The sequence below is a fragment of the Emys orbicularis genome, chromosome 1 (genome assembly GCF_028017835.1).
Source record: "Emys orbicularis isolate rEmyOrb1 chromosome 1, rEmyOrb1.hap1, whole genome shotgun sequence".
Classification (NCBI taxonomy): Eukaryota; Metazoa; Chordata; order Testudines; family Emydidae; genus Emys; species Emys orbicularis.
In genome coordinates, this window is record NC_088683.1 from 370,141,039 (window position 1) to 370,152,269 (window position 11,231).

The window sequence follows — 11,231 nt, forward strand, 5'->3', positions numbered from 1 at the left end:
GACCAGATCTAAGCTGTTAATTGAGCTTAGAGCTTTTCATGCAGGTCCCCCACATCTGTACCCTGTACATCTGTTCAGAGTGGGGAAGGAACCTTGACAGATGCGCTGGAGAGGTTTTAGTTGGGTGCTGGAGGTGACGGCCACTAGCTCATATTCACATTGTCTCTCCATCCAGGTATTTGTACTGCGACCATCACCCCAAACCCTTGGCATATACACGAAGTCAGAGGAACGTACAGTACATGCAAGAGACACCGTTCTGCCTCAGAGTTGGAAACCTTCTCCCCTACTCCATGTCAGAATCCAACACAACCGACTTCACCAACCCCTCCACCTTCATCCTGCTGGGCATTCCTGGGCTGGAGGCGGCTCACGTCTGGATCTCCATCCCCTTCTGCGCCATGTGCTTCATCGCCATCTTGGGGAACTTTTCCATCCTGTTCACTGTGAAGATGGAGCCAAGCCTCCATGAGCCAATGTACTATTTCCTCTGCATGCTGGCCATCACTGACCTGGTCATGTATACATCCACCCTGCCCAAAATGCTGGCAATTTTCTGGTTGAATTCTAGGGAGATCGATTTCAGTGCCTGCCTCACCCAGATGTTCTTCATTCACTGCATCTTAGTGATGGAGTCTGGGATCCTCGTAGCCATGGCTTTGGATCGCTACGTGGCCATCTGCCATCCCCTGAGACATTCTACCATCCTGACAAACCCCCTGGTGGCCAAGATTGGCCTGGCCGTGGTGCTGCGTGGTTGCATAGTTGTATTGCCCTTTCCCTTCCTGGCAAGGCAGTGGCCTTATTGCAGAACCAACGTCATCCCCCATCCGTATTGCCTGCACATAGCTATGGTGAACCTGGCCTGCACTGACACCCGTGTTAGTAGTTACTATGGCCTCTTTGTGCAATTCTGTTTGATGGGTCTAGATGGGATTTTTATTGGGGTGTCCTACACCCAGATCCTCAGGGCTATCTTCATCCTCCTCACAAAAGACGCCCGGCTCAAGACTTTGGGGACCTGCGGCTCCCACCTTTTTGTCATTTTAGCCTTTTACATCCCAGGTATCATCATCTCCCTCATTTCCAGATTTGCCCAAAATGTGCCCCTGTATTTCCACGTTCTCATTGCCAACGTGTACCTCTTGATGCCCTCCATGCTTAACCCCATCATCTACGGGGTGAGGACCAAACAGATCCGGGACAGGCTGCTCCGGCTCTTTACTCATAAAGGGACCTAAAGTTTTCTCCTGGTGCTCTGGCTCTCAGACCGAGCTCCGTGCAGAGCTGGCTGGTGATGTGGTGCTGGCCCCCCTTCCCGCAATCACTTACTGGACAGTCAAAGTGACATTAAATCCTTTCCTGACCTTGCTGTGCTGTGTCTGCGTGACAAACTGAGGAATCTTTTTGTGTACAACTCATTCTCCCATAGGGTTGCCATCTCTCTAGTTGCTGTTAACTGGACCTCTGAGGCCCCACGCCCTGCCCTGCCTATTCCCGAAGGCCCTGCCCCCTGCTCCACCTCTTCCCACAAGGCCGCTTCCGCTGTCCCACCGGTTCCCCCAAGGCTCCACTCCCTTCTCCACCTCTTACCCCAAAGCCCCATCCCTGTTACTCGCTCCCCTCCTCTCCAATGCCATACACGTACTGGATCATCTCCACCTTCCTCCCCCCCAGCCTGGGCTCCCTCTGCTTTGGGGCTGTGATGGGGTATGCTGCATCCTGGCAAGGACCCTGCAGTGAGGACGCAGTGCTGGGGCCAGCAGGCCAGTCCGGAGCAGAGAGGGAAGCCAGGAAACTGTATAAAATCAGCTGAGGGTTAGGAGAAGTGCTGTGAGAGAGTCATGTGAGATTGTGCATCAGACAGCTTGTGGGCCCTAAAGCTCAGCATCAAAGTCCTGAGGGCAGAGACCATTGTGTGGCTTATTTCCTTAGCTTTCAGTGATTGTCTCAAGTTGCAGTGGGGAAGGTCTAGGTTGGATATTAGGAAAAACTATTTCAGTAGGAGGGTGGTGAAGCACTGGAATGGGTTACCTGGTGGGGGTGGAATCTCCATTCTTAGAAGTATTTAAGGCTCCACTCCCCTTCCACTCACAGTACCCTAGTGTCCATGAAACAGCTCCAGGTTTGTTCTCACAGCCCTGCTCAAGCTCCTGTGGCTCGATGCCCTCCAGAAATGTACATTTGGGGCCCACACACTGGACCCATGTGCTTTTGATTCAGAGCAACATTCAGGCCCTGCCTCTGGCTCTGGGTTTCTAGGCCCACTCTTGGGGTGCAGCTTCCACTCTAGCACCTCCCTCTGGGAGTGTGGAGCTGGACACCAAGTGCCAAGGCCCTGAGACTAGTTTCCTTTGCTCTGCACCTCGGCACTCTTTTCTCCTACGATACAGAGTAGACAGCAGTCTTTTTCAGGACGTGGAAGTATGTCTTATACAAAAATACAAAATTAGAACTCAGAAAGGTCTGGTACTATAGCTCTATTGCTGTGACACTCTGTACCCCCAAAGCAAAACCCTGGCACCCCACATTCACGATTGTTATATAGTTGCAACAAATCTTGTACAAAATATGTCATGTGAGGTATCTATGGAAGAGCTGTGGTTTGCTGAATGTGATTATCCTATTTGTGTGTCTGTATCAGTTTTGCCTCTGAAGTAACAAATATTGACAATCTACCTGTATTTCAAATGTGTTTCCTCCTGTGGTAACTCCCACAAAGTAGCTTACATCCAGCCTAGCCAGCACATTGCGAATGGATATTCAACTTGATGGCTCATCATGAACACAATGGGCCATGGTAGAAGCGTGTCCCCATCTGTAGGCAAAATATTGGTAATGGCCCCTGCTATGACCCATTGAAACTTGCAAGGGCATGTGACCAGCTCATGTGACACTGGACTCCATCTTGTGCCTGAACTTTTCCAGTAACTGTGCTGGTATCTCTGTTTGGGACAATGAAGTTCCCTCCACATGGCAGAAGCTGTAAAAGGGGGAAGTGTTATCACCACTTGGTCTCATTCCCCCGACAACTCACCACTTTAAAACACAGCTAGAAAAAAAAAGACTTTGACCTGAGAGGTGGTCAGTGGTTGGAAAGGAGAAAAGCAGGAACGTCTCCAAACGTGCACAAATGAGAACAGTTGTGTCCTGCATACAACGAGGCAGGTGATATTGCTGAACACTTCACTATCTTTGAGATGCTGTGTGTGATTCATATGATTCCTGATAACCAGAAGATGCACACTTTAGTTGCAAAGTTAATTGGTAAGGATCTGGATATAGTCAATAAAATGCCAATTGAGAATCTTTTAGATTATTCTAAATTCAAAGAAATGTTTTTGAAGCAATTTCAGTTTACCCCTGAAATATATAGAGTGAAATTTACAAATCCTAAGAGGGGTGCTAGTATGAGTAATGTGGAATATGTAAAGAAAATGAATGATTTGATGGGGAAGTGGGCAAGGGACAAATGTGTTACAAGCTTTGAAGGAATGTTTGAAATTGTTCAGGAGCATTTTTTAAATATATGTAAAGATGATGTAAAGCAGTGTTGGTGGGACAAAAGGGTGAAAACTGTGGATGGGATGGCTTCTCTAGCTGATTATTTTGAGTGGACACAAGCATCTATTGTGAATAAACCACAGACACTTGGTTGGAAGCATGTTCCATTTTTCCCCATTCTTCTATGATCCACAGAGGGCTAGCGAACATGCAAAGTCCCCTTACATCTTTACTTCCCCCTTGGCATACCAAGACATCAAAGATAACCTTAGACTGAGATCCCTACTGAAAGGGACACTGAGGGGAAAGGAAAAAAAATAACTAAATACATGCCAAGGTTCATGGAGGAATTGAACGACCCAATGGATATTGAATAAGCCAAATTGTAAAAGCAAAAGGCATGGTGTAATAAAAACACATGGAAATGCCTACCTGTGATAAAAGAGTTGGTGATGGTGTTAAATCTGATGATGCAAAGTTTGTTGCTAATGGTAAACCTTATAACAAGGAATTTGGTAGTGATGTTAAGTCCTATGAAATGGTGTAATATGCATGATTTTGGGGGAAAGCTTTTAGCCAAGAAGCCCTATGGGGATAGTGCTTCTGAGCTAACATCTGTAAAAAGGTTCAAAGCTTCTCTCAGCAGGGAAACCATAATAAACCTGGTCTGCTTTGTGAAAGGGGAAACTGAGTCACACCACCTCATGGCATTGAGGAATATCTGTGTTGAGATATCACCAGTTGGAAAAGCAAAATGGTAAAGAATGCTGCACAGACATTAATAGAGTTTGTCTAGTGACCCAGAGAAGGCACACTTGCTGAATTTTGAGATCACTAGACTGATCTACAAAGTGTTGATAGCAACAGAGAGTCCTGTGGCACCTTTAAGACTAACAGATGTATTGGAGCATAAGCTTTTGTGGGTGAATACGCGTCTGACGAAGTGGGTATTCACCCACGAAAGCTTATGCTCCAATACATCTGTTAGTCTTAAAGGTGCCACAGGACTCTCTGTTGCTTTTTACAGATCTTGACTAACACGGCTACCCCTCTGAAAGTGTTGAAAGGTACAGAGAACTGTGCAAGAACACCTGTGGGAGTTGTATGGTCAAAACCTAATTAAGGCCTTGGCCACACTGCCACTGCATTAGTCATTGACAAACACCCCTGCAATAAACTAAGGGGGGAGATCTGATATTCTGTTCCCCAAAGCAACACCCTCGTGTCCCCATATTTACTATGGTCATATGATTATGATGTGTTTCATATAAAGTTTGTCATGTAATGTATCAATGGAAAAGTTATCATTTGCTGAACATTATTACCCTATTTGTATTCATGCATTATTTTTGTACCTAAAGTTATGAATATTAACTATGTACCAGGATTTCAAATATGTTTGTTCCTCGGTAACAGCCACAATGGAGTTTCTATACAGTCTAGCCAGTATATTGTGAATGAACCATTCAAGATTATGGTGTATTAAAAAGCATGATAGGCTTTAGAAGAACATTATCCCCACATCATGGACTTGCCTGTGAATGTTCTAGCCAGGATATGGGTGATGGTCCCTCTTATGAATTATTGAAGCAGGCAAGGGCATGTGACCAGCTCATGTGACACTGGACTACATCTTGTGTCTGAACTTTTCCACTAACGGCGCTGGGGGTTTTTGCTTGGAAAAATGAAGTTCCCTCCATATGGCAGAAGCTGTAACAGGGAAAAATGACATTGTCACTTGGCCTCATTCTCCCCACAACTCAACACCCAGAACCACCTTAGGAATAAGGACTGAACTGGTGATGTTGTCCCAAGCTGAAGGGGTTTCTAGCCTGTGTATGAAAGATGGATGGACTGTTTGTCCCATATGGGTGAGACACTCCTTGATTCAAATCCTGTCTAACGTATAGAACTTAGATTGCAATTTTGTTAATTTCTTAAGTAACCACTTTGATCTGTTCTCTATAACTTATAATGACTTAAAACCAATCTTTCTGTACTTAGTACATCTGCTTTCTATTTATTTACCTAAAACGTTGTGTTATTTGAAGTATAAAGGGAAATCTGCTCAGGAACAGGGGCTGGTGCATTGTCCTCTCCACATTGAGGGAAGGGGGCAGGGCAATAAACTTACACTGGTCAGTCTTCTGAAAAGGGCAAGGCAGCACAGCTCTGGGGTCCTAGGCTGAGGATCTGAGGGAACTCGCTGGATCCTCTCTATCGTTGGTTCATGAGTGGCTAGTGGAAGCTTTCACATAACTGCAGGTGTGTGTGTGTCTGTCTGTGTATGACTCTTTAAGTGCAAGACCTGGAGGGGCTTGCTGCATTTCACAGACTCACAGTGGGCCAAGGTTGGTATGTGAGAGGGCTCAAGGGTACCCCTGTTTCAGGTTGCACCCTGCAGAAGTCCATCACGTCTACCCAACGAACAGGCCCTATGACAGTATGAGTCCATTTACCACTTATCATGTGCTCTGTTACTGACGGAGAGACCGTTTTTATGGCAGGGAACTCAGAACTCCAGGGGTCTGTCTGTCATTCTCTTTGTGACTTTGGCCAAGTCATGTCTCCCTGTACCTCAGTTTACCTATGGATTTAATGGGGATGTGTTCATAGTGACTTTCCTTTGCTAGGTCTTTTGAAGATCCTTCAATGAAAGGTTTTCCGTGGTACGATTATAGTTACTGATGAAAATTACCAATCTATGATCCCTTAGCAAAAATGCCATGTGCCTCCAGAAAGACTTCGTGTCTCCTCTCAGTCATCTTTCTCCAGATCTGTCTGTCTACTATCTACCTATCCATCCTGGGCATTTACACAGCATCAGGCCCTATGAGACCTAGGCATTATCCCTAGCTTTCTTAGTAATCAACTATATTTTTTAGATATACACAAATACACAGAGCAGCCAATTCCTCTCTGACTCAGCACAGAGCCCAGGAGTTCTCATCTCCCTTTGGGAAGGTCCCTTAATTACTGTTTGCTGCTAAAGCTGGATAACAAACACATTAGTGCAGACATGGAAACAAAGTCATGAGCTCGAGTGTGTCAAGTCTCCAGCCTGTCTGCATCCAGATGCCGCTTCTCCAAAAGAGACTGAGTGAACCCCACTGGGATTGCACAGAGCTATATTTTCAACAGTGCACATCCTTGTGTCAGCTCTCAGCGTGGGATGCTGCTGCAGATGCTGGGGTGAGAGAGGTGTGGGACACGGCTACCTGAGGGATATTTCCAGCGAAGAGGCTTCCGTCTCGGAAATCACAGGTACCCTCTTTTTCTGTTCAACAAACGAAGTGCAACGTATGCATGATAGGATAGAAAATTGGGTTTTTTTCATTTCCGCTCCACACAGCCACTAAACATCCCAGGGCCCTTGCCACAGGTGCTGAATTTCCTCCAATATCCTGGGCCAAAATGTCCCTCTTTGCTGTGCTCCTCGGTGATGGACTCCAGCTGTAAGGTGGCTGCATTTCAGTGGCACAGTGGATCCTTCAGGATGAAAGTTGTTACTAGATGTCCAGGAAAAGGCCAGATTTTGAGGCTGTGGGCCCTAGTTTGCTCATACCCCCATGAAGCGCTATGTCAGCTCCACTGTCATGTTTTAAGTGTAGACAAGCCCTCAAGCAGATCATCCAGAAAAACATCCAGTCTGGAGTAAGAACTGAGTAAAACCTCAGGGGTCAGCTGTGTGTTAATGTACAGACACTGCCACCTCCTCCTCTTGCAATTTAGGGCTTTGGCTGTTAGTAGGGCGGGGTGGGGGGCGGGTGTCATCAGACTTTATCTGCTGAAAAGCATGGAGGTGCTAGGGCTCCTCACTAGCATAAATATAACAATTTTTCAACATGGGCAAGACAACTTCTCTCCTAGCTTCATTTGAGAAATTGGCTGAACTGTTGTGCCTACAACTTTCAAAATGCAATTCAGACAAAAGTAGACACCCAGCATGAGAAATTTCAGGTTAATGTTTGGCAAACTTATACACAACTGAAAATGAAGTCTTGTAATTGAAGGTGTCAGACAGACTTAACTATGGGTGGTGCCACCAGCAACACCAACTATGGCCAATACAGTTGTGAATCCCATTCAGCTAAGCTCTTTGCTCCAATAATGTATGTGGCAAGGAGTTCCACAGGCCAAATATGGATTATATAAGCACTTTTCTTTTATCAATTTTATATGTTCAGAGTTTCAATGTAATGGTGGTGAAGCACTGGAATGGGTTCCCTAGGGAGGTGGTGAAATCTCCATCCTTAGAAGTTTTTAAGGTCAGGCTTGACAAAGCCCTGGCTGGGATGATTTAGTTGGTGTTGGTCTTGCTTTGAGCAGGGGTTTGGACTAGATTACTTCCTGAGGACCCTTCCAATCCTGATATTCTATGATTCTATAATTTGTTCCTCCTCGCTGGGGGCCTGTAGCTGGCAAGGTCCCTGCAATGGGGATGGGCTGGGAGCCTTTGTCCTCATAGACTCATAGACTCATAGACTTTAAGGTCAGAAGGGACCATTATGATCATCTAGTCTGACCTCCCGCATGGTGCAGGCCACAAAAGCTGACCCACCCACTCCTGGAATAATTCTCTCCCTTGACTCGGCTGTTGAAGTCCCCAAATCGTGATTTAAAGACTTCAAATCTCAGAGAATCCTCCAGCAAGTGACCCGTGCCCAACGCTGCGGAGGAAGGCGAAAAACCTCCAGGGCCTCTGCCAATCTACCCTGGAGGAAAATTCCTTCCAGACCCCAAATATGGCAATCAGCTGAACCCCAAGCATGCGGGCAAGATTCTCCAGCCAGACCCTCCGGAAAAAGTTCTCTGTAGTAACTTTTAATATCCCATCATTGACCATTGTTACTAATTACCAGCGATGGCACATTATTGACCTATTGACTAAAATCACGTTATCCCATCAAACCATCCCCTCCATAAACTTATCAAGCTTAATCTTAAAGCCAGAGAGGTCTTTCGCCCCCACTGTTTCCCTCGGAAGGCTGTTCCAGAACTTCACCCCTCTGGTTAGAAACCTTCGTCTAATTTCAAGCCTAAACTTCCTGACGGCCAGTTTATATCCATTTGTTCTTGTGTCCACATTAGTACTGAGCTGAAATAATTCCTCTCCCTCCCTGATATTTATCCCTCTGATATATTTAAAGAGAGCAATCATATCCCCCCTCAGCCTTCTTTTGGTTAGGGTAAACAAACCAAGCTCCTCGAGTCTCCTTTCATACAACAGGTTTTCCATTCCTCGGATCATCCTAGTGGCCCTTCTCTGTACCCGTTCCAGTTTGAGTTCATCCTTTTTAAACATGGGAGACCAGAACTGCACACAGTACTCCAAATGAGGTCTCACCAGTGCCTTGTATAACGGAACCAGCACCTCCTTATCTCTACTAGAAATACCTCGCCTAATGCATCCCAGGACCACATTAGCTTTTTTCACGGCCACGTCACATTGCCGACTCATAGTCATCCTGCGATCAACCAGGACTCCGAGGTCCTTCTTCTCTTCCGTTACTTCCAACCGATGCGTCCCCAGCTTATAACTAAAATTCTTGTTAGTCATCCCTAAATGCATAACCTTACACTTCTCACTATTAAATTTCATCCTATTACTATTACTCCAGTTTACAAGGTCATCCAAATCTCCCTGCAGGATATCCCGATCCTTCTCCGAATTGGCAATACCTCCCAACTTTGTATCATCCACAAACTTTATCAGCCCACTCCTACATTCAGTTCCGGCCTCAGGGACAGGGCAAGGGATCAGCTTTGAAGCGAGGAGGACAAGAGCTGAGAGAGATGTAAGGATCAGCCCCTGTGTTATCTGGGAAGGTGAGATGCTGGGCAGAGGCTGGGGTGGCTGCAGTAGCTCACACAGATGGAGATAAACAGCACATCTACCATTAGCCGGAAATTTACATGGCACCCTATCTGGAATGAAAGAGCACCCACTGCCCAGGGGCTGAGCTGAACGGTGAAGCTGAGTCTAACATATGCTCTTCATGACGCTTTTGATCACTACATCTAGAATTTCTTAAGCTGGGCTGCCAGGCAGCGTTCTCCCATGTCATGGATGGGCTGAGCCCCACAGAGGTAAAGTGATTTACTCAAGGCCACACAATGAGTCTGTGGCAGAGCTGAGAATAGAAACCGGGAGTCCTGACCCCCACCGCCTCCAGCACCACTGCTCTGGCCATGAACTGGCATTGCTCCTCTGCGTTGTGTTAGATACAGTGAGACTATTTGTGTGTTGTGATCAGTGGAGTTTCCGTCCTTCTTAACCAGGAGGAATTTATTAAGAAACAGCTAAAAAGTAGAGACGCAAAAACAGGTTTCCACACAGTTCAGTGTTCTGCCTTGTCTTGCTTGTTTACCAGGGACCACATGCTGCCTGGAACTCCATAGAAAGCATAAAGGCCAACGATGTGCTGCAAGGAACCACATCAGTGCAGTGTGTGACCCTGCTGCCTTGATTAGGGCCTTTTGGTAGCAACACATTAGAAATAATAAATAATCATCTCCATTTAATGCAGGGAGAAGATGTGCACAAGGTCACCCAGCGAATCTGAGGAAGATCTGGGACTCTTCAATCCCACCTCACTGGTCTCTTCTGACACTTTATCTCTAGTTAAAATGTCTTGGGCCAAATCCTCAGCTGGTGTAAATGGTTGCAGCCTCACTGAAATCAGGGGAGATCCCCAGCACTAGAGAAACCAATGGAGAGAGCGCACCATGAATCTATGCTGCTGCATGGACCATACAAGCCAGGTCTGAGACACTATACAAGGGATTGGAAGTGAGGGACTCTGGGCTATTTTCCTGGCTCAAGACATTTTCCTTCCTGCTGCCTCAGTTTCCTCATTTGTAAAAGGGGGATACCTCCTGGGAGGAGTGAGCAATACTGTGTGTAGAACCTATCAACAGTCAATTCTGTCCATGTGTGACCGTGCTTCAGTGGGACATGGCTGAGGAAGCCAAACTCAGGACAAACTACTGAGAAAAAGGGTAGACTCACCCCAGGCTGGTGGTTATTCTATGATTACATTATACCAAGCCAGTAACAAACTTAACCTTCTGTCTCACCGCACTGGTTAACTAGAAGTCAGAAATGCATTCTCCTGACACATCCCAGCCCTTGGCTCACTACCCGGACACTGGACTCCAAGATGAGCGGTCACTGAAAACCAATTTCCACCACAAATTGGATCTTTCTAATCTGAAGGGAGCAGCCACTTATCGAGGTCGATATATAACTCAGATCTTACCCAATAATTCCAGTTCTGCCATCCCTTTAGCAATTAAAAACTAAAGGTTTAATAATAAAATAAAGCAAGAAGAGTTATAAATGGTTAATAGATCAAATACGTCCAAGTGGTTTTTCAGTGTTCAGAGCTCAGCATCACAGCAGTGATGGAATAAACTGCTAGCTTGCAAAAATCTCTCTGGAAATTACACAAGCATGTTGGGGGTCATTAGTCCTTGTTCAGAGCTTCCTTGTTAGAAAACCAGTGCAGAGAAATGAAGACAATACAGAGATGTCTCGGGGGACCTTTTATATCCTCTGCCCTGTGCTTGGAATTTTATTGTCCCAAACAAAGCACTTACCAGAGCATTGCCAATATTAATAACTTTGGACACAAAGAAGATACATGCATATAAACAGGATAATCATACTTAGCAAATCATAACTTTCTCATTGACATCTGACAGGACATACTTTGTACAACATT

At 45.8% G+C, this 11,231-nt stretch overlaps 1 protein-coding gene across 1 annotated transcript; it reads left to right on the forward strand.

Annotated features, from left to right (window-relative positions):
* The first annotated feature begins 242 nt into the window (after positions 1-242).
* On the forward strand, positions 243-1,241 carry LOC135895536 (olfactory receptor 52M1-like). The gene has a single exon (XM_065423652.1). The coding sequence runs from the start codon at positions 243-245 to the stop codon at positions 1,239-1,241; it is 999 nt and encodes a 332-aa protein (XP_065279724.1).
* Positions 1,242-11,231: the final 9,990 nt, after the last annotated feature.